This window comes from Phyllostomus hastatus, unplaced genomic scaffold (genome assembly GCF_019186645.2).
Source record: "Phyllostomus hastatus isolate PE091 unplaced genomic scaffold, TTU_PhHast_1.1 phas_contig_468, whole genome shotgun sequence".
NCBI lineage: Eukaryota > Metazoa > Chordata > Mammalia > Chiroptera > Phyllostomidae > Phyllostomus > Phyllostomus hastatus.
The window spans coordinates 3,388,079-3,411,929 of NW_025333884.1; the positions used below are offsets into that span (position 1 = coordinate 3,388,079).

Consider the following 23,851-nt stretch of genomic DNA (forward strand, 5'->3'; position numbering starts at 1 on the left):
CTAGAAGTGGCCTATGGTTTCTAGCAAGGGACAGCCTCCCCTCTTAAGAGTCCTGCTTCCTTGGGGTGGGTCACAAGGCAGGAATCAGAAGTAGGAAGGCTTTGGAACCTCACTGCCTGAGTGAGTTCAAATCCCAGCTCTGCCAGTGACACGCAGAAATGCTTAGCAAATTACAGCGGTGTATCATTAATGGTTTTACCAATATTATAAATACAGATAAGATTATATATGCTACATGTAATATACTCTATAAATTGCTCTAAAAAACTATAGAGATCAGATTCACTGTTAGTTAAACTTCTGTTTAGTTTGGACCTGGAATTGGACTTTGAAGACAGCAGTAGAAACAGGGAGAAGCACCAAAGCCTGGATATAAGCCCAGAGCCAGGGAGACAGAGGAAATAGAAGTGCTCAACCCTGGCTTCACTCTCCATAGCCAAATGCTGCTCCGTTCTGTGCCTCGGTTTACTCGCCCGTTCAATGGGGGTAATTACCTCCCTTCTAGGGTTGCCTGAGCTCGAAATGTGTTCAGGTGTCACACACACGGCACAGGAACTGACAGAATGGGAAAAGCTGAATAGATAACATGTATTTCTTTTTTTATTTTTTAAATTTTTAAGGTTGTATTTATTTATTTTTAGAGAGAGGGGAAGGGAGGGAGAGAGGGAGAGAAACATCAATGTGTAGTTGTCTCTCATGTGGTCCCCACTGGGGACCTGGCCCACAATCCAGGCATGCGCCCTGGCTGAGAATTGAACCAGCAACCCTCTGGTTCACAGGCCCATGCTCAATCCACTGAGCCACACCAGCCAGGGCTGACATATATTTCTGACAAAAAGATACTCATCCTTCTACCCCCAACCCCACTCACAGAATGCAGGCATTGGAGTGGATTAAAGGGCAGGGGTGAGTGTTTAGCTATTGGCCTGACAGAACCCTGGGGGGTCAGTTTGCTGTGTCACCCTGGTGGGGCCCCCATTGGTGGGTCCTTGGACTTTGAGATCTATGCTCCAGGATTCTGAGGACTCAGCTCCGCTGAGGAGGGGGAAGGTCAGGAGAGGGGGTTCTGGGAGGCTGCAGGGCAGGGGGCCCGGGAGGCCGCAGGCATCTTCTTCATGCTCCTTCCCTTCCCTGGCTCCCGGCCAGCTCCGGGCCAGCTCAGCCAGCCCCCTCCCAGCAAGAGGCCTCCCTGTCCCCCAGGCGTCCCAAGCCGGGAAATAAACGGCAGATAAGTCAGGGAGGGGACAGAACAGCCCTGCGAGGCACAGGAGGGCAGCATGGGCTGGCTCAAAGACAGATAAAACCCAGAGGCTAGGAGCAACTCCCGAGTATAAACCTTCCAGGGCCCAGAGTGCTCAGGGAACTCGCCCGGGCCACACCGCGACACCGGTTCCATGTGGCAACAGCGTCGCGCGTCCTCGTTCCGTCCACCTCTTTGCCTTCCCAAAGGGCCGCCAGTGAACGCTGCCCATGTCCGCAGGTCAAGCACGGAACTCCGCAAGGAGAAATCCCGAGATGCGGCTAGAAGCCGTCGCAGCCAGGAGACGGAGGTGCTCTATCAGCTGGCGCACACGCTGCCCTTCGCGCGCGGGGTCAGCGCCCACCTGGACAAAGCCTCCATCATGCGCCTCACCATCAGCTACCTGCGTATGCACCGCCTCTGCGCCGCGGGTGAGCCCCGCTCCTGGGAATCCCCACCTTGGCGAGGTCATACCGCAGGGAGGCCCCTCCTCTGGGAATTCGAATCCCGACTAGGCCCTGCCCCCGACGCCTTCCCTGTGGAGCCCCAATCCCTCTGGAATCCACTTCCCTGGGGAGGCCAAGCCCTGCTGGAATTCTGAGCAGTCAGAGCCCGCCCCTCTAGACGTCTATCACTTTTGAGACCCCGCCCCTTGGAATGCACTCCAGGGAAGCCCACCCCCCTTTGGAGGTCCGCTAACTCCCTAAAGCACCTCAATTCTTAATTCTTAGGATTTGGTCCTCTGGGAGACCTCGACGAGGTCTGGACCCCTTATAATAAATATCCCTGGGAGGCTTCTCTGCCCAATTTTTAATTACTTAGAAAGTCCCCCTTTCTTTCCCCAGCTCCCTAGTTCTATTTCTTTTTTAAAGATTTTATTTATTTATTTTTAGAGAGGGGAAGGGAGGGAGAGAGAGAGAGAAACATCAGTGTGTGGTTGCCTCTCATGTGGCCCCCACAGGGGACCTAGCCTGCAACCCAGGCATTTGCCCTGACTGGGAATCGAACCTGTGACACTTTGGTTCATAGCCCACGCTCAATCCACTGAGCTACACCAGCCAGGGCCCTAGTTCTATTTCTTGTCCCAGTAAGTAGCAATACCTTTGAATTCCCACCCAGTTAGAATTCCACTCTGCAGGAGGCTTTCCCTCTCTCCCTCTCTCTCTCCCTCTCTCTCTCTCTCACCTTGGAATCCCAGGACCCTTGAAAAGACTGTATTACATGGAAAGTAGAGCCATCCTCTTTCAGTCTTTGTCAAACTTCTGCCCCAAAGAATTTTACTTGTCTGGGAGGCTCTGCCTGCTTAGAATTCTGTCACCTGGGAGTCTCCGCTTCTTTAGAATTCTGCCCATCTGGAAGGTCCTGCCCCAAGAATTCAGAACCCCTGGGAGGCCTGGCTCCCTTGGAGTTCTGACTCCCCCTAAGCCCCAGCCCCTTAGAATTTTCACCACTGAGAATCTCGTCCCCTTAGAACTCTGTCCTCCTAAGAGTTCTAGGCCCTTGGGAGACACCTGCTGCCTTCGAATTCTGTCCTCCGGGAGGTGCCTGTAATTTCCCCTGAGTGAGGGAAGGCAGAGGGGACCCAGCCAGTGGGGCCCACGGCTGACTAAAGATGCCCCACCCACCCTGGTCGGACACCAGGGGAGTGGAACCAGGTGGGAACAGGGGGCGAACAGCTGGATGCCTGCTACCTGAAGGCCCTGGAGGGCTTCGTCATGGTGCTCACCGCCGAGGGAGACATGGCTTACCTGTCGGAGAACGTCAGCAAACACCTGGGCCTCAGTCAGGTGAGACGAGCCGCCTGCTTTGTGCCTTGTGTGGGCGGGTGATGCTGGGATACAGGAGTGACCAGGACCGCCCTAACCCTGCCTTTACAGGGTCCCCAGTGCAGAGGGAGGCAGACGTGTCACCAGACAGGAAGGTTCAGAATGCTCAGGGCTTGGGTGGGGCAGCCGAGGGGACTGTGCGAGCTGCGGGAGGGTAGATAGGATGCCGGACCCAATCTGGGAGGCATCGAGGGTTTCCAGGAGAAGACATCCAAGCTGAAGCCCAAAGGACCTGGCCTGTCAAAAGGTGTGGAGAATAAACGAGACCAGCAAAGGCTCGGAATATAGATAACTGAGGGAACAGAGTATGCCAAGACACAGAGGTGGGATAAAACAGAGTGTTTGGGGAAAATAAAGACATTTATCCTGCTTAAGTTCAAAGTACAATGGGAGAAGGTGAAAGAGAAAAAAAAGCAAGAGAGGCCAGCAGGGGCTAGAGAAGTAGGGTCAAGTCAGAAAGTTTATCTTCAGGGCACTGGGGAGCCATGGAGGGATTTTAAGCAGAGGAGAGGTGGTGTTGGAGAGGTAGAATCGGATTTACATTTCAGAGAGATTCCTCTAGGGGCTGCATGGGGAGATCCTTAGGAGGTGGATGCAGGACCTCGGAGAGGAGAAGAAGAGTAGGAGTAGGGGGCTGTCAACAGGGGGTGGAAGGCACACAAGAGACACTCAGGGAGTAGAACTGATTTCAGCTAATCCTTCTAGCAAACCCCGTGACAGAGGTACCATCATTTCTCCTAAATGGGCTCCAAGTTACATCTGTTCCTTTTCCCTGCCTCGTGTCCTCACTCCGGGCACCAGTTTGTCCTTCAGCTTGAGCTCCTGAGCTGGGAGAGGTGAATGGCCCACAGCCCCAAAACTAGAAAGTGGCAGGGTCCGGATTTGAACCCAGCAACAAGAGGTGGTGTCAGAGGAGGGAGCTCTTACCCTGGGACTGTGCGCTTTGTGGGTCCCCTTCCACCTGCGCCCCCTCCTGCCAGCACCAGGCTCACTGCCTGAATTGAGAAAAAGGCTTGGGTCTGTGGCTTGCCAAACAGGTGGGATTTGAATGGGGTCTCACCTCCAGGCCTTTGCACTTGCGGTTCTGTTTCCTAGAACAGTCTACTCCAGAGAGCCACAAGGCCACCTCGCTGGCTTTGTTCAGCAGTTTGTTTGAAGGTCACCTCCTCAGCGAAACTGTCCCTGACTACTGCCTCTGAAATAGCACCTCTTCATTTCACTGCCTTACCCTGCTTCAGTTTTCTTCATATTTCTTATTATATTGTTTTGATAAACATGTGCTTTGTTTTCTTTTGTTTATGGGCTACCTTCCCTCACTCTGGGGGAGAAGGTTGGGGAGGCAGGGACTTTGTCTCTGTGGTCACTGCTGTGTCCACTCCATCTACACGAGGGCTTGGTAAGCAGTATGCTGGAGAAAGGAATGAATGAGTGAATGAATGATGAGTGAAAGAATGAATGAGTGAATGCATGCATGCGTGAATGAATAAGGTGATGGGTGACATAACCCAGGCTCCTGAATTAGGGCAGGGTGCTGAAGCGGGGAAGGAGGAGACGGGCCAGAGCCCTGGGTAAACTGCATTCCCTCCAAGACAGCCCCCTCCTTCCCTCCCTGACAGCTTGAGCTCATTGGACACAGCATCTTTGATTTCATCCATCCCTGTGACCAGGAGGAGCTTCAGGATGCCCTGATCCCCCAGCAGAGTGAGTTCCCTGGAGGCCTCTGTCCCCAAATGACAGAAACTGCGTCTTTGCCCTGCCCTCAGCATCTCTCCTCTTCCATTTTTGGACTGAAAAAAAAAAAAAAGAAGAGGAGGATGTGGCTCTGCCTGGGGAGGGTGGGTCTAAAGGAGCATTCCCTACCCTCTGGGAGACCCACTCTGGGTCCAGGTCTCAATTTTGGGCCTGAGACTGGACAGACTCTAGTACCCAGGATGCTGGAGGGAACTGGACCCTGTCCAAAGCCGCCTCCGTAACCTGCTTCTCCCCCGCCCTGCCATGGCCCTCCCTAGGCCTGTCCAAAAAGAAGCCGGAGGCCCCCACAGAGCGCTGCTTCTCATTGCGCATGAAGAGCACCCTCACCAACCGCGGGCGCACCCTCAACCTCAAGGCAGCTACCTGGAAGGTGGGCGGGGCCAGGCCTGGAGGAAGGCTTGTGGGGGGGTGGGGGGTGGGGGCGGGAGTCCAGGGGTCTCCTGTGGGGCTCTCTCAGGTCGGCATCTGTGGGTCCTTCAGGTATCTAGGAGGCTGGGTGTCTGTGGAGTTGGGCGGCTGGGTGTCCTTGAATCCCTTCTTAGTCCGGATTTCTGTGGGCCTGGGGGTCTGAGCCTCCTGGGCCTGGAGTCTCCGTGGGGTTTATACCTGGTGTCCTCAGACCTCCCTGAGTCTTAAAATCTGGAGATCTTCAGAGCCTCCTTAGGTCGGGTCTCTGTGGAGGTGCCGGACTGGGGGACCTCAGGGCTCTCTGAGCTGCGCCCACGCAGTCTTCAGGGATCTCTTCTTCACCTGTGGGGCCCGCAGAGGCATACCTCCCAGCCCCGCGGTTTCCGCAGGCCCCTGCGAGTCACGCCGCGCCCCTCTTTCACCAGGTGCTACACTGCTCTGGACACATGAGAGTCTACAAGCCCCCCGCACAGACTTCCCCAGCCAGGAGCCCCAACTTAGAGCCCCCCCTGCAGTGCCTGGTGCTCATCTGTGAAGCCATCCCCCACCCGGGCAGCCTGGAGCCCCCACTGGGCCGGGGCGCCTTCCTCAGCCGCCACAGCCTGGACATGAAGTTCACCTACTGCGACGAGAGGTGCGCAGTAGCCCAGCTGCGCACGCGCCCGCCCTCCACGCAGCTCCTCCTCTTTCTGTCTCTCCAAGTTCGCTGAATGTTCTGTGGGTCTTTTTATCTTTGGTTCTCTCTGCCTCTCTATCTTGTCGTCTTTCTTTGTTTCTCCCTTCCTGTCCTACTGCTTTCCTAAAACGAGTCAATTCATGCAAAACAGTACCGGGCCCAACAGACAGGAGGCACTCAACAAACTGTCGTTATTCTCACTTTCTCTCTCTTTTCTCTCTTTTTTCTCTCCGTCTCTTCCCTCTGCTCTTCATTTCCTTCCTTCCTCCCTTCATTTTTCTGCATCCTCCTTCTCTCCCTGGCGCTAGAGTGGTACTTAGGAATGGCGACTCTGGGTTCAGACAGCTTGGGTTTAAATCCTGGCTGTGTGTTGTTGGCCAAATGATTCCACCTCTCTGGGCCGCACTTTCCTCGTCTGCCCTACGGAGTCGTAACAGGACCTACTGTGAGCACTTGTTCCGAACACTCAGTAGGTTGCCTGGTACAATGCACTGCAGATGTGTATATTTTTGAAATCATTCTCGTCATTATTACTTTTTATTTCTCTTCATTCTGTCTGATCTTTCTTTTTGTGCTTTTCTTTTTTCCTTTCTCTTCCCTTCCCCTTTTCCTTTTACACTGTCCCTTTTCCCTTTCTTTTCTTCGCTCATCCCGTTCCCACCCTCTCTCTCCACTTGTATTCCTCTCCTGTGGTTACTGTAACACCCCCACAAACGCAGTGTCTCCAAACAACATAGATTCTTTCCCTCGGAGTTCTGGGGGCGGGAAGTCTGAAACCAAGGAAAGTCAAGGGCTGTGTTCCCACTGGAGGCTCCAAGGAAGCATCTGTCCCCTTGCCTCTTCCAGCTTCTGAAGATGTCCTGCAGACATCCTTGGCTCGTGGCCCCTTTCTCCACCTTCAAAGCACATCACTCCACCATCTTCCTCCTCTCCTACACATCTCCCCCTCTCCTCTCCATCACACCTCCTACTCGCACTCTGATCTCCTTCCTCCCTCTGATAAGAGCCCCTGTGACTACATTGGGTTCACACAGAAAATTTAGGAACCTCCCCATCTCAAGACCCTTAAGTTAATCACACCCGCAAAGTTCCTTTTGCCATGTGAGCTCATATATCTACAGGTTTGGGAATTAGCACCGGACCTCTTTGGGGGTCATTGTTCAGCCTACTGCACTTCTCTCTCTCTATTTCTTACTGTCTCCCTGTCTCTCTGTCACAGCCCTGTCTACCTGTCTTGCCGGCTTGGTCCCTGGATCCGCATGCCCCTTCCCTCCACCCTCCCTCTACCTCAGCCAGTTGAACTGACAGGCACCACTGTACTCACCCCCAGGATCGCTGAAGTCGCTGGCTACAGCCCCGATGATCTGATTGGCTGTTCTGCTTACGAGTACATCCATGCACTGGACTCGGATGCAGTGGGCCAGAGCATCCACACCCGTATGTGTTCCAGTTCTGTTTCCCTGGGCCTGAGCCTCCCCTGCGTGACCCTAGCCAATTCCAGCTAGCTCCCTGCTCCCCGATCCCCAAGGAACCCGATCTTCCCTGGCCCCTTCATACCCAGCCCCTTGCCCCAAGAGCCTTCTCTCTCCATTTGCCCCTTCTGTGGCCCTGAGCCCTCCCGTCCCCCTCCTCAGTGCTGAGCAAGGGACAGGCAGTAACGGGGCGGTATCGCTTCCTGGCACGGAGTGGTGGCTACCTGTGGACCCAGACCCAGGCCACAGTGGTGTCAGGGGGCCGGGGCCCCCAGTCTGAGAGTATCATCTGCGTCCACTTCCTAATCAGGTAAGCGGGAGGGGGTGGGGTGACTGTGTGCCTGGGTCTAGTCTGTCTGTGCGTGGACAGGTGCGTGTATGTGTGAGCACGTGAATCTGTGTGTGCATATGAGTTTCTGTTCATTTAAATTAGAAGGACTATATTCAAGTTAAAATAAGAAATCTAGCAGATTCATGGGGAGTTGTTCTGCCTTTTAAAAATATTGAGGTGTAATTTGCATTGAGAAAAACTCACCCTTTTTGGTACAGGGTTCTATGAGTTTTGACAAATGCATGGAATTGTGCAGCCATTGCCACAATAAAGCTATAAAATAGTTCCATCACCCCCAAAATGCCCCCCAAAATCCTCTCATACTGAATCCCTCCCCACCCCCAGTCCCTGGCAACCACCGACCTGCTCTCTGACTCTAGAAGTTGGCCTTGACCATGATGCCGTGTACGTGGGATTCTGCAATGTGTACCAGCCTTGTGAGTCTGCTTTGGCTCAGTGTGATGTCTTTAAATTTATGTTGTGGTCTATGTCCCTAGCTCCTTTTTAACGCTGAGTAGTATTCTGTGGTTCGAAGCTGAACAGACTCCAGTTTGTTTATCCATTCACCAGTCGGAGGACTTTCGGGCTGTTTCCTATTTTGGGTGATTACCAAAAAAGCTCCTGTAAACATTCTCACACAGGACTTTGTGAAACCATATGTTTTCATTTCTCTTCTGTAAACACCTAGGAGTGGAATGAATGGGTCATATGGGCAGTGTATATTTAACTTCATAAGAAACTGCCCAACTGTTTTCCCGGAGTGGCTGTACCCCGGCCCATTCCCATCAGCAATGTGTGAAGCTCCACTTGCATCCTTGACAGCATTCTGCGTCGTCTCTTTTTGTCTTGTTGGGTCTTAATTTTAGCCATTCTCATGGAAGTGTAACGGTACACCAAACCCCCCACCCCACTGCGTGTCTTAGAAGTTTTGCACCATAACGACATGGCGATGAAGACAACAAATGATCACACAAAACAGAAAGAATTACAGCTTTTCTTTGAAGATTACCTTCTAGGACATGGCACCAATTTCTAAAGCAGGGGTGTCTGACTAATTTTCACCAGGGGCCACATCAGCCTCACAGTTGCCTTCAAAGGGCTGAAATAATTTCAAGACTGTATAAATGTAACTACTCCTTAACCGTTAAGGAGTTGAAATTACATTCGGCCCTTTGAAGGCAACTGCGAGGCTAATGTGGCCCCCCAGTGAAAATTAGTTTGACACCCCTGTTCTAAAGGGTCAGGAGTCTTCCCAGGTCTTTTTAATCAAGGAGAGATTCTATTAGAAAACAGAAGCAGGAGTGTTCACACGTGTCTTTCTGTTGCAAAAGAAAACAGACCGATGGCCTTTTGAATGTTCTCACTTCCACACCTTTCCAATGCAGAGTCTTTGAATAACTTATAGACAGTGAGAGACAGGGGCCTGCCCCACCTCTTTTGGAAACTGCTTTTGTTATAAAGATTGGCCTTTTTATGGCCAGGCCCTAGGATTTCATTTCTCTGCACTCTAAGCAAAGAGCGAGCCTGGAGCTTGCCATTTTACTGGCAGAAAATGGGTGAGGAATGATAGTTTGTTTACTTAGTAACCATGAACTGAGGAGCATATGATACTAATCATTATTAGTGCTGTGTGCATATTGTACAGTCTGCGGCTGAGTGGCTATATTGGTGTGTGTTCAGGTGCTTGTCCTTCTTAGTCTACCTTCATCCCCTTGTACATATACTAACTCACTTAAGCCTCGTAGCAACCTGGGGTGGAGCTACTATTATTATTCCTTCTTTACAGAGGAGGAAAATGAGGCCCAGAGTGGTTCAGCCACAGGCTCAAAGTCACACAGCTCATAAGTGGCAGAGCTGGGATTTGAACCCAGGCTGCATGGGATGCAGAGCCCTTGCTCTTAGCTGCTAAGCCATACCAATTGTCTGGGAAATGCTTGTGGAATGAACAAATGAGTGAACTCCCTGTGCCAGACCGAGTATATGGAGCATGCACACTTAACTGCCCATATGTATCCATGGGCGTGTGTGAGTGTTGACGTTTGTGCCCGTGTGTACCAAGTGTGTAAGCGTGTATACTGTGTATGCAGATGTTTTTCAAAGGGGATGAGGTAGCTTTGGTCCAGCCTAAATTATGGTGTTTCCAGCCCAGAAGGGGTTTTAGGGAGGGTGGGAAAGGATCATTGCTTCTCCATGAGTTGGCAGTAGGACCACCCACGTTCTGTCCTGGAGAACGCCATGCAAATGAGATGCAAATGAGGGCCTGGTCCTCAACCCCAGACCCATTCTCCAAAAGGCAGTTTGTTCAGCAAACATTTGGATTGTCACTGCAGCTAGAAACTGTGGGGAGGGGAGGCGCGGGGGACACAGAAGAGGGATGTATTTATAAATCCATTCCCTCAAATGTCTATGAATAGAATCTTCAGAAATAAATCTTATGCATTAAAATATAACCCTATGGATTCTTCATATTTGGTAACATAGGAATGTTAAATATATATTCTTCATTAATACATTTTCATGGATGTTTATAAGTAAATAACTAAAAGGGGTATTTAGTTTTTATACCTTTACTCTCCCCTCTCTCTGCCTCCCAGTCCCCCACCCCCCTCAGCCTCCGCCCTCTGCCCAAGCTGTGCTGAATGCCAACTCTTGTTTTCTGCCTTTCCTTCCACAAAAGGAGCTTGGGAAGACACACTTAACTTTCTTTTAAATGCTATTATAATTAAAAAAGCATTCAAGAAACATTAAATTCGTAAAAGACACAAGTAAATGGGACAAATTATTTTCAGCACGGTGCCCTCCTGCCCCCAGATGGGATTGCCCCCCATCACAGGACACCGTCCGAGGGGGCTCCCTGGGTGGGGCCGAGGACCCCCCTGACTCCTGCTCCCCTTTCTGCCCTGTACCCCAGCCGGGTGGAAGAGACTGGAGTGGTGCTGTCCCTGGAGCAAACGGAGCGACACTCTCGCAGACCTGTTCAGCGGGCCACCCACTCTCAGAAGGACACCCGTAATCCTGGGGACAGCCTTGGTATGGGGCAGGGCTGGGGCCGGGAGGGGTCGTGTCCCCAGGATGCTTAGGAGAAAGCCCAAGTGCCCTAATGTGGCTGGCCCTGTGTGACCCACCTCCTGCCTCTTTCCTTTATTGACCCACTCTGGGCCACACCAGCTTCCTTGGAGCTCTTGGAACGTCTCAGACTCTCTCATGCCTCAGGGCCTTTGCACCTGCAGTTTCCTCTGCCCAGAATGCTCTCCTCTCTTCCTTCTCTCCTCCCTCTTCGCCTGTGTCCCTGAGACGATTGCCTCAGTCTTGTTTGCTCTCTGCTTCGAACCCTGCTGTGGCTCCCCATTGCCCCCACCCTTCAGTTTGTTCCCTTCTGCCCCCCTCATTGCTCTTTGGCTTCCAGTAACCTTGACCCTCCCCAGTCTGGTTCCTTACTACCTCTTCCTCCCTGGCCCACCCCTGGCGTCCCCCCAATCCTGGATTAGCTTCCCTCCCTGTTGGTTCTTCAAGGCCTCACCTTCTCCAAGCTGTTTGCTGGCAGTCCCTGCTCCTGGGTGTGGTGTGGAGTCGGTAGTCCCCTTTCCTTTCTTGGCTGGGAACGGGCTCGGGCCACGTCTGGACCTGCAGGGACTCTAGAATCTCCTTGAGGGCCTTGGGCCAGGCTTTTCTCCTAACATTCAAGCCCCCCTCAGCTGAATGGTCGAATGCTCTTCTGTGCCACCGGGGAATCCGGTCAGTCGTGTGCCATGGTCCAGCCATGTTGATTTTCAGTATTAAAACATTTCCCCACTGCTGGGCAATTGCTACTGTCTCAAGCCTACTGGGTGCCCCTGCCCCATGTTGTCCCCTCCCACAGAACTCTCCTGAGACGTGCCATAATCTGACAACAAGGAGATAGCACCTGGCCCAGCAGGGGTTCTTCAAGACGTAGCTCCCCAGTGCTATGAATAGTGTCCACCCTGATTGGTTGTTGAAGTTGTCAACAATGCTCCCTGGGGTTGGCGTGAAGGGCTCCGCCCCTCAGCCCTGGGTGACCATCCTGGAATCTCCCTCATCTCACTGTGTCCTGCAGACGCCTCTGGTGCCCGGATCCTGGCCTTCCTACACCCCCCTGCCCTGAGTGAGGCCACCCTGGCCGCAGATCCCCGCCGTTTCTGTAGCCCTGACCTCCGTCGCCTCCTGGCACCTATCCTAGATGGGACTTCAGTAGCTGCCGCCCCCAGCGCACCCCGAGTCACTCAGCGCCCCCAGAGCCCCCTTCCGGTAAGCAGTGGCTCACACTTGAGCCCTCAGGATCCAGGCTGCTTTGTCCTTTGGCTTAAACATTGCTGTTCTCTGGGCCTCAGTTTCTCCGTTTGTGTAGCGGGAAGGTAGGGATGAGATGAGGCCTGGGGTTCCTTTAAGATCCAGATTCCGGACTGTTTGACCATTATCTGGACCAAAACCCGGGATGTTTGGGATTGGCTTGGGTGAGCCCCTTCTGGCTTGTGACCGAGAGCACCCAGGCTCCCTGAACTTCGACCTCAATGAGTCAAGAACGTCTACTGTCTTAAATTACACAAACCTACATCCGCATCCTGAACCTGCCGCTTACCACTGCGTTGCCCTGGACAAGTCAGGCCTCCGTTTTTTCGCCTGCAAAGTCAGGATAATAGCAAATAGCTGCCTCATTGGTTGTTGTAAAGGTTCAAGGAGATTATTCATGGGAAGACCTTAGGAGGAGCCTGACACTTTGTAGGTGTTCAATAGACCATAGCAGTTACTATTTTTACATAAGAGTCCAGATAGTCCGACCTATGACTCAGGGGTCCATATTATCTGGACTGACTTTCCCATGCCCCCTCCATCTCCTCTCCACCAGAGAACTAGGCTGTGACCTTTGACCTTACCCTCTACCCCTGGGACAGCTGAACTCAGCATGGTTCCCCCCCCCCACACAGACTCCAGGACCTTTAACCCCAGAGGGTGTTGAATGTCTTGGCCTCGGGCTCTGATTTCTCAGACCTTTGATGTTTATCGTATGGATCTCCATCCAGGCACTCTTCAAACAGCTGCATTTAGAACTACATTTGCATTTGCTATTTGACACCCTTGGTGTCCAGCTGTTTGACCTTTGCCCTGCACTTGGACCCCTGAGCTCCAATGTCTAGACTGTCTTCCTGTTGGCATCTACCAGGCTCAAGGTTTCCTTACCCTGTCTCCTCACAGGCTGATCTCCCAGATGAGCTACTTGGGGACGTGGAGAATGCACACAAAGTCTTGGCCTCAGGGAAAGGCCTTGAGATGATTGAGACAGATCTGGATATAGCTCAGGTAAGGGCTGGGGTGAGGGCTGGCATACGTGGCCTTTCGAGAAAGGGGTGATGGTTAAAAGGGCGAGTGGAAGGGTAGATGGGTGGAATGTTTTGTTCAGTAGGCAGGTGATGGTGGATAGACAGATGGGTGATGTTTAGACAGATGTTTGGGTAGATGGATGGATGGGGGCAATGTTTGGATGGGTAGTTGGGTAGACAGACCATCGGTTCATTGGATGGGTGATAGATAGATGGATAATGTCTGGGTCATCGGTTGAGTGGATAGATAAATGACCGTGGCATGTTGTATTAATTACTTGTTGTTGCATAACAAATTCCCCCAAAACTCAGCACTTTAAAACAACTCTCATTTGTTATGTCACACAGTTTCTGAGAATCAGGAATTTGGGAGCAGCCTAGCTGGATGGTTTTTGCTCCGAGTTTCTCATGAGGCTGAAGTCAAGCTCTCAGTCAAGGCTACAGTCATCTGGGGCTACAGAGGATTCACTTCCAAACTTACGCACCTGGTTGTTGGCAGGACTCAGTCCCTCACTGGCTCTGGCTGGAGGCCTCAGTTCCTCACCACATGGGCCTCTATGTAGGCTGCCTATGAGTCCTCACAACAGGGCAGATGTATCCAAGAGATGGAGTGGGTCCAAGACAGAAGATGCTGTCTTTCTTTTGTTTAAGATTTTATTTATTTGTTTTTAGAGAGAGGAGAAGGGAACGAAAAAGAGGGAGAGAATCATCAATGTGTGGTTGCCTTTTGAGCATCCCTTACTGGGGAGACCTGGACCACAACCGAGGCATGTGCCCTAACTGGGAATCAAACTGGCAACCCTTTGGTTGGCAGGCCAGCACTCAGTCCACTGAGCCACACCAGCCAGGGCAAGATGCTGTCTTTTATAACCTAATCTTCAAAGTCACATACCGACACTTCCACTGTATTGTATTGGTCATACAAACCAACCCTAGCACAGTGTGAAAGGCAATCACATACAGGGGTGAATACCAAAATACAAGGATCATTGGGGCTCCATTATAAAGTCTCTTCCTCTTACAGTATCAGCTTGAATTCCAGACTCTCCTCACCTAAATCAGATCTGAGTGCAGTGAAGTTCCTCCAGTACAGTCCGTCTCAATCTGATGGCCTGTGAGCTGAAGAACAAATTATCTGCCCCCACATACCCAACATAGTGGTGGGAGAGGCATAGAACAACTGCTGTGTGTATGCCTGTTCAAAAACAGTGGAAGGAAAACACACAGCTGTCACTGGTCCATAGCAGTTTTGAAATCCAGTTGGGCAAATACTGAAAGTTCCTTGATCAGAACCCATTTCTACTACCTCCCAGTAGTTTTTCTTCATGGTTCTTGGCTCTGTGCTCTGGTCTCTGGGCTCCTCACTCTCAGTCATCCTTCCTTTTACATAAAATGTAACATGTATTCCCAGATGAGTGGTTTTCATAACCGCTACCTTATAGAACTTTGGTGGTCCAAAAGTCTCTTCTCATTTTGTATTATCTCTGTCCCTTACAGTCCAAACTAACAATGTTTCTACTCATGTAATTTTCTTAAAAATTTTTGTGGGTCTTATGTGAATCTCTTTGGCGTTCACACCATTAAAAAGAAGTCATGCCACAAATCTCACTGAGCTATATCCTTTCCTGCCTCATGCTTCTGCTGAGATGGCTGAGTGGCCTGAAGTTGAATAGAGGCCCTATTGCTTGAGAAGATCTATGAGCCACATCCCAGAACTCTAGAGTCTTTTGTCCAATGGAAGGATAGGGTTAGGCACCAACTTTGATCTTTCTGAGGTCTTCACAAGGAATTTCACAGTCACACCCTGGCTCCACCTTTAGACCATGCTTTTCTGAGAGTGCCCTTCTTGGCTCAGAAACCATTTATTTCTTAATTTTAGCAGCATTTGCCATCTGGGGAGTTCCCAGAGTCAACGAAAGCCAGAAAGAAAGACAGAGTCCTCCAGACTGCCAAATCTGCCCAAGTTCAAGGGCCCTCAGGGACACCCTCACTTCACAATAGCTGGATAAAAATTTAGAGATGACCACAGACTCCCTCAAGCTCAGTATTTTTCTAGATCTAGTCACAGAACTTAGGAAAGTACAATACTTATGACTACATTTGTATTATAGCCAAAGGACAAGATGCGTAGGGTGGAATCTGGGACTGGGAGGGTCCCCAGTGCAAAGCTTCCATGTCCCCAGGGAGGTGTCACCCTCCTGACATTGATGTGTGGCAACTTTTCCATAGAATATTGCCACTCCAGGAAGCTTACTCAAGCTTTGGAGTCCAAAGTTTTTACTAAGGTTTCATGACGTAGTCATCATTGATTGAGGTGTTGCCCATGCAGTTTGATTTGATCAGCATCCCATCCTTGCCTCAGACGCACGCTTTCCTCGGAGGTCAGGCTGGTGTCACGTGGCCCAAAGCCCCAACCCTCTAATCACAGGGTTGATCTTTCCAGCATAGGCAGCCCTCATTCTGAGTCATCTTGTTGGCATAAACTATCAGGCATAGTCCAAGGGGCCCACAATGAACGGCAAAAACACCCCATCATTCAGGAAATTCCAGTGGTTTAGATGTTACCTCCCAAGAGCCAGGACAAGAGCTGAACCTCTTTTGGGGTAAAGCTAATTTTTCAGTGCACAGCGAGGTTGAGAATTCTCCAGACTTTCAAGTCCCAGTTCCTTCATTTCCTTAGCTTCTTCCCTTAGCTTCTCTCTCCTCTTGACTGTTACTCCAAGTAACAAGATGAAATCAAGCAGCCCCTTCCACAACAAAGATGGAACTCTCCTTAGCTAGATCACCTAGTTCACTAGTTACATTTTTTGCTTTCCCACAACTGCAGATAGCAGTGTGGCTAAACTTTCAGCCACCATACATCAAAAATCCCCTTTCCGCCCTGGTTGGTGTGGCTCAGTGCATTGAGCACCAGCCTGCGAACCAAAGGGTTGCCAGTTCAGTTCCCAGTCAGGGCACATGCCTGGGTTGTGGGCCACATCCCCAGTAGGGGGCGCGTGAGAGGCAACCACACGTTGACATTTCCCTCTTTCTCCTTCCCTTCCCCTCTCTCTAAAAATAAATAAATAAAATCTTTTAAAAAACTGAGAAGGTTAAAATAGCAGTCATGTATTACCTCACATAATTTCTGAAAGTCATGGGTCTGGGAGCCACGGAGCTGGGTGGCTTTGGCTCAGGGTCTCTCATGAGGTTGCTGTCAAGCCATGATCCAGGGTTGCAGTCATCTGAAGGCTTGACTGGGACTGGAGGACTCACTTCCAAGGTCACTCACTTGGCTGTTGGCAAGAGGTCCATTTCTTGCCCTGTGGGCCTCTCCACAGCGCTGCTCACAACATGGCATTCCCCTGAGCAAGTGATCTGAGAGAGAGAGAGAGAGAGAGAGAGCAACAAAAACAATAGCCATGACATCTTTATTAACCTAGTGTTGATGGACGTTATCCACTGTCATCTCATCAATATCCTATCATTGCCAGAGCAGCCCCAGTCACTGCAGTCGGGGACTGCACTAGGGTGTGAGTACCAAGAGGAGAGGATCCTTGGGGGCCACGCTGGTGACTGGTTACCACAGAGTAACCAGTTGACAGATGAGAAAACTGAAGCTCCAAATTAGGAAGCAGTGGGGCTGGGACACTAGCACAGGCCCCACCTGAGGCTGAGGCTCGTGCTCTTAACTCCTTCCTGCCCTCCACAGGATGTCGATGCCCTGGATTTGGAGATGCTGGCCCCCTACATCTCCATGGATGACGACTTCCAGCTCAACTCCAGCGAGCACCTGCCCAGGGCCTACCACAGACCTCCGGGGACTGCCCCCCGGCCCCGAGCACGGAGCTTCCACGGCCTGTCGCCCCCACCTCCTGAGCCTGCCCTGCTGCCCCGCTGGGGGAGTGACCCCCGGCTGAGCTTCTCCAGCCCTTCCAGAGGGGAGCCCTCGGCCCCATCCGTGGCTGGGGCTCGGAAGAGGTGAGCCACAGTACAGGGGGGATGGATGTAAAGGGAGTATAGAGAGGGTCCCTGGCCGCCTGTCTTGCTCCTGCCGCCTCCTTCAGCCCCAGCCAGGCCCTCGGTGTCTCCTGCACATGGCATGTCTGTTCCAACCTCTATGTTTTTTTAAAAGAACATGTTCTTTTTATTTTATTTTTTAGAGAGAGGGGAAGGGAGGGAGAAAGAGGGGGAGAGAAACATCAATATGTGGTTGCTTCTCCCTACCAGGGGGTCCCATGCACCCCCTACCGGGAACCTAGCCCACAACCCAGGCATGCGCCCTGACTGGGAATCAAAAGAGCAACCCTTTGGTTCCCAGAGAGGCACCCAGTCCACTGAGCCACAGCAGCCAGGGCTCAACCTCTGTGGTTTTTGTCTTTGCCTTTTGGTGTGCCCTTCACTGTTCTCAATGTATACCCAGATCCTGCAGCCAGCCAGAGCCCTCTCCTTTGGAATGTGTTGATATCCGGCCTCACGACCATGTGTCATAGTTGCGAGGACATTGCCACAATGTCAGAGAAGCTGTCTAGAACTAAGTTTCCTAATACCTTTGAGAATCTGTTGAAAGCTAAACTCTTTCCTAAGAAAGTTTACACACACCTAGAGACACACATTTTGCATATAATTTCAGAGGGTCCATGTTCCTCTTCCTAAGGTGTTAGATTCCTAATACTTCAGGGTCTGCTCTCCAACTTGTGGGCATGTGCCCATTTAGTCTCCAGAGCAGCCTCTTTACTGTCCTTACCAGGCTTTTATGCGTACATCTCAGGATTCTCCAAAGCTGCCAGATTGACACATGGTATACAGTGGGTGCCTAATAAAGACTTGTTAAATGAGGGAAGGAGGAAATTCGTGACTACAGTAGGTGGCAGGATGTGTCGATGATGGGTGGACGGCAAGTGGGTGAGTGAGTGGATGGATAGAAGCTTGAGCGGATGAAAGGATGGACGGATGGAGGTTGTATGGGTGGGCGGGTGATGGAGCATCAGGTAGATGAGTGGGAAGATGAACTGGTGAGTGGATGAACTGGTGGGTGGCTGAGTAGATCAATGTGCTTGGGGGAGTGAATGGATGTTCCTCATCTGCTCACACTGGTGCCCACCCCACCCATGTTCGCTATGTTCTGAGGCTGTTGTCTGTTTTCCTCTAGGACCCTGGCCCAGAGCTCAGGGGATGAGGCCGAGGGGGTGGAACTGCTGGGAGTGAGACCCCCCAAACGGTCCCCCAGCCGAGAACCTGAAAACCTCCTACTGCCTCCTCTCAGCCTGGTACGTGCAGAGTTTTGTGGGGTTCTCTGGCCCTCAGAACTCAGCAGGCTTAGGCTTACTGGTCTGTGGATGGGAGGACCAGAGGGGACAGGGGCTGGCTGATGGTCAAATGCAAGGTCAGTAATCCAGCTGAAGCTAGAAGCATTTTTTTCTCTACTTTATCGTATTGTTTATTCTGTTACAGTTGTTCCATTTTTTCTCCTTCCACCCAGCCCACCCTCTTTCCTGTAGCCAATCCCCTCTCCGTTGTCCATGCCCATGGGTCACTCACACATGTTCTTTATTTTAAAAAGATTTTATGTATTTATCTATAGAGAAGGGAAAGGAGGGAGAAAGAGAGGGATAGAAACATCAATGAGTGGTCACCTCTCACGCACCCCTTACTGGAGACCTGGTCTGCAACCCAGGCATATGCCCTGAGTGGGAATCGAACTAGCGACCCTTTGGCTCGCAGGCCGGCACTCAACCCACTGTGCCACAGCAGCCAGGGCCGTATGTGTTCTTTGACTCGTCCCTTCCCCTTCTCCCATTCCTCCCTCCTTCCTTCCTCCCCTCCGACATGCAGTCTGTTCCATGTTTCCATGTCTCTAGTTCTATATTTCTCGTTAGTTTATTTTGTTCATTAGATTCCACTTACAGGTGAGGTCATATTGAAGCTAGGACCTTGATATTCTAGCTCAGGTAATGGGTATCAAAGGGCATTGCATATTTATGTAAGCTGGTAAGAAGTGCTAAAAAGAAAATTTAGCAAGGGAAGGAAGTGCCAAGGGTTGGTATCTGTAGGAAACTTCTCTGCTCCCGTGAGCCCCACTCCAAACCAAGAACAGGCCTTGGCCTTGGATGATGAGTGTGGCATTAACAGACATTGGAGTCAGTTTGACTTGGGTTCAAGTCCCAGGTCAGCCACCTAGTCACTGAGACCTTAGGCAGGTGATGTCACCACTCGGAGCCTTAGTTTCCTCATTTGGAAACATCGGTTTCCACATCTCACAGGACTGCCTTGAGGAGCACTTGAACTCAGGCCCTTCCCTGACCCTCAGCAGACTGTAGATACGTGGGGGCATGAAAACAAACCAGAGTCTAGCAGCATCCATCCCCCGCAGCCTCCCCGCCTCCAGTCTGGCCTTGGCTGCCAGGTCTGTCCAGCAGCAACCAGAACAACCTTTCTAAAGCCAGTCTAGACTGAGCGACTTCCACAAGGCCTCCCCCTGGGACCTTCCGTGGTTCCCTGTTGCCCATGGAACAGCTCCCTGGCTCCTTACCCAACAGGGCTGTGCGAACATGAGGGGTGTGACTGATAATATCAATAGCATATATTTTTTGAGTGCCTACCATGTACCAAGTGCTGACTGCACTAATCCTCACATGGTTAAATTATTCACCCTCCATGACCATTCTTGAATAGTAATTATTATTATTGTTATTGTCATCATCATCCACATTCACACATGAGAGTTTAGGCAGCCACACCCATTGGGAGTCTAGGCAGGACACAGCACACTGAAATGGGGTGTTTTTTTAAAAGATTTTATTTATTTTTAGACAGAGGGGAAGGGAGAGAAAAAGAGAGGGAGAGAAACATCAATGTGTGGTTGCCTCTTGCGCCCCCCCCCCCCACCAGGGACCCAGCCCACAACTCGGGCATGTGCCCTAACCGCGAATCAAACCGGTGACCCCTTTGGTTCACAGGCCAGTGCTCAATCCACTGAGCCACAGCAGCCAGGGCTTAAATGGGGTGTTGAGGAGGATTTAATAACAGGACTGTTGGCAAAGGTATGGGCAGAATCAACACGGGCTGGTGCAGCAGCCAAGAGCCCACAGTGAGGGGAGCTGGCACCATCCCTAGCCTGAAGGCACAGGACAGGGGTGGTCACCAGACCTTGCAGAAAGGACAGTCTGCCTTGTAAGAGCTGAAACCTTCTGTGGAGGGACACGGCCACCCCATGATGATCCAGCAGCTGGAAGGTCAGACACCCTCCTCCTCCTCCTCCCACCGGCTGGCATCTGCCGTTACATGAACCCAACAGGGACACTCAGAGCAAGGGTGCCCATGGATGGGGTCCGCACACAGGGCCTGCTGGGGCACAGCAGAAGGGGAGGACGAGGCTCGGGAGGGACACGTGGAGGATGTCTGGGACGGTGACTGACCCAAAGTCCCACAGCAGCCACTGAACCCCCACAGTGCCCTCAACCACTTTGCCATCCTGCCTCCTCCCATACGGATCCTGATGATGATGATGGTGGTGATGGCTTTGTCTCTGCCCTGCAGAGTCTCCTTCTGACAGGAGGACCAGCCCCAGTGAGCCAGCAGGATCCCCGCAGCCACCCCCTGCAACTGAATGAGCCCCTGAGTGAGTAGCAACCTGGGTATGCAGAGGCCCTGGCCCCTCCCCTGGGAGGTGCCTGAAGGCCAGCCGACACAGGGGTGGGGCAATCCTAAAGGGTGGGGGGCTGTCAGTGCCTGGATGTGACCTTGGTGGAAATGTGCAGTCCCTCCCTCCTTCAGGGCCCTGTGGGGGGAAAGAGAGGCCCTGAGGGAGGCATGGAAGCTGGGCCCAGCCCCAGGCCTAGGTCTCCTGAAGCCTGTGTCTGATTAAGCTTTGCGGCTGAATTCCACCTCGGTTTCCCCCACCCCACCCCACCCCATCAATTAGGGTCTATTGTGATTGTTCTTACCTTAAGGAGATGTTTGAGGACCCGAGAAGATGTTGCATAGGAAGAGCTCAGCACAAGGCCTGCTTTGTAATAAATGATCAGGAAGTGCCGGCCTGCCCTGACCAGTGTGGCTCAGCTGTCTGGGAGCCGTCCCACAGAGCAAAGGGTCACTCGTTCAATTCCCAGTCAGGGCACATGCCTAGGTTGTGGGTTCAGTGCCCAGTTGGGGGTGTGTGAGAGCGGCAACTGATCAATGTTTCTCTCCTTCTCTTTCTCCCTCCCTTCCCCTCTCTCTAAAAATAGATACATAAATAATTTTTTAAAAGACACTTCACCCCTAAATATGGAAGGAAGGGCGGGGGGGCGGGGAGGGGCCCTGGCTGGTGTCGGTCCATGGATTGAGAGCTGGCCTGTGAACCAAAAGGTCGCTGGTTCCATTCCCAGTCTAGGACACACGCCTGGGTTGCAGGCCTGGTCCCCAGTGGGGGGCGTGGGAGAGGCAACCAATCCATGTATCACTCACACGTGATCGATGTGTCTCTCACACATCATATGTTTCTCTCCCTCTCTTTCTCTGTCCTTTCCCCTCTCCCTAAAAATAAACAAATAAAATCTTAAAAAAAAAAAAAGAATAAAAGAAGGGGAGAAAAAAAGGAAGAAAGGGAAAAATAAGGAAAGGAAAAAGACCTGCCTGGGTGCCATGCTGCTTGCACAGCTCCTCCGCAGAGGGCAAGGCAAACCGCTCTCTCGTCTGTGTTACCATTATCATCATCTTCCAGCACGAGTGTCAACAGCCATACCTCCACTTGGGACCTCCAGGCATCAGCCGGAGGGGCCTTTTCAAAGCACAATCCTGGCCTGCCTCTGCTCCAAATCCTTCCGTGGCTCCCCGTGCCCTTCCCAGAGATATCAAGCTCCTCACCTTGGACTCAAGCCTCTGGGGCCTGAGTGCTGTGTCATCTCAGACCGCACCCTGCTTCACATCTTCCGTTTCAGCCACAGTCACTGCCTTTTGATTCATTCTGTCCGTGATCCATGTAACAAGTCTATATAGAACACACAGGAAATGCCAGACACCGTCCTAGGAACTGGAGACAAAACTGTGACCAAACACACAGAAAGCCCTGCCCTTGCAGGGCTGACATCCTAGTGAGGGAGACAGTCGAGAACAAACAGACAGTAAAGTGTGTGAGAGATGAAAGGTGCTCCTGGAGGAAATACTGCCTCAGGGGGAAAGGGAATTCTGGGGTGGCTCGATTTCAGTTGTAAGTACTAGCAGGCATGGCAGTCTCATTGGGAAGGTGGCATCTGAGCAAAGACCGGAAGGAGGGAGGGAGTGAACCATGGCAATTCTGGGTGGAAGAGCATTCCAGGGAGAGGGAACAGCAAATACAAAGGTCCTGGGGTGGGGGAAAGGCGTCTGTCTCTCTTGGGGAAAAACAAGGCCAGTGTGGCAAGAGCAGACAGAGGAGAGGAGAGCACTGTAGGGCATAGTACATAGGGCCCCTGGAGGGCATTGCAATGACTTTGAAATCATCTTGCTTGAGGAGGCTGCCTCAGGCCTTTTGCATATGCTGATCCATGTACATGAAATGCTTTCCCATATATTCTTTGTCTAACGACTGCATTCTTTAGATCTCTGCTCAAATATGACTTCTTCCATGAAGCCCTCCCTGACTTCTTAAGCTCAGGGCTCCTAACACTCATCACACACCATATTTACAGAGATGTCTGCATAGTTATTTGATTATTGACTGCTGTCTCCCTGGGGGTGTGAGCCTTTTGAGGGCAGGGGCAGGCCTGTCTTGGTCACTGCTGCACTCTGCTGTGGGGGACAGGGGGTGCCGGCCAGTGGCTGGGCACAGAGCAGATCCTCAGTATATATCTGTAAATGAAGAGCTAACGTTTATCTAACACTCACTCTGCCAAGCCTTGTGCTAAATGTATGTATGTGACATCACTGACTCCCCTAACTGAATGCCAGCCCCATGAGGTCATGGCGTTCCATCCTCCCTGTTCACTGCTGTGTCCCCCGTGCTGGCACACAGTAGGTGCTCAATAAATTAGGTAGATATAAGTATCTCTGTTTTCCAGGTAGCAACAGTACTAGTAATTGTTCAAAGCACTTGACGTGGATTCATTCACGCATTTACTCCTCGTGGGAGAGAGGCACTATTATTAGCCCATTTTATAGATGTGGTAACCAAGGCTCAGAGAGGTAAAGTCACCTGCCTCAGGTCACACAGCAAGTAAATAGCAGAGCCTGGATTCAAACTTGGGCAGAGCCTGGCTCCAAGCTTCTCACTTACCGTTCTAAACATTCTGGATGCCTGAGGTTCAGAGAGCAGATCTTGTCCAAGATTTCACTGGGGTTTGAATCCATGTGTGTCTGCCTTGTCACCCACTTTTGATCATCAAGAAGGGCAAATGGATTGGGGTGATAATTCCTCACTGGTTTACCTTCTCTCTTCTCCCACAGGCCTGGGCCCTTCACTGCTCGGTCTCTACCCGGATGAAGACACCACCCAACCCAAGAGCCATTTCCAGCCAGCAACAAGCTTGGCTCAGGCGGACTGAGCCTGGCCCTCCTCCCATCTCTCGTTTCCTTCCCAGGAAGGACCTCAACCACACTCTAAGCTGGCAGCCAATGCACAGGATGGGGGAGCCGGGAGAGGGGATCCCCCTCTCCTCTCAGCAGCCCCTGTCCACCTGGGGCCTACTCAGTCCTCACCCTTCTGCCCCTCCCCCATCTGGGGGTTCTTTGTGGTGGTCTCAGCTCAGTGACCTCTAGAGGGGGTTGCTGGCCCCCTCCTCCTCCTTCTCTCAGGACTTCCCTTGGGGTTCTTGATACTGCTTACCTCATCCCTTTCTCCAACCCTCTTGGCTTTAACTTGGGTAATTAGGGG

The 23,851-nt window shown here is 51.7% G+C and overlaps 1 protein-coding gene across 2 annotated transcripts; it reads left to right on the plus strand.

The window, feature by feature from the left end:
* Positions 1–1,353: 1,353 nt before the first annotated feature.
* Positions 1,354–23,851, plus strand: HIF3A (hypoxia inducible factor 3 subunit alpha). 2 transcript variants are annotated; one of them, XM_045845286.1, is made up of 14 exons: positions 1,354–1,671; positions 2,882–3,027; positions 4,683–4,767; positions 5,076–5,188; positions 5,652–5,860; positions 7,233–7,339; positions 7,537–7,684; positions 10,617–10,735; positions 11,781–11,971; positions 12,917–13,021; positions 16,733–17,001; positions 18,173–18,290; positions 20,560–20,641; positions 23,425–23,851. In XM_045845286.1, exons 1-14 carry the CDS (start codon positions 1,395–1,397, stop codon positions 23,520–23,522), a joined length of 2,067 nt encoding a protein of 688 aa, XP_045701242.1. In that variant the 5' UTR covers positions 1,354–1,394; the 3' UTR covers positions 23,523–23,851. The 2 variants fall into 2 exon arrangements, with proteins under 2 accessions (XP_045701242.1, XP_045701243.1); XM_045845287.1 differs by lacking the exon at positions 2,882–3,027 and having other exon boundaries at positions 1,516–1,671.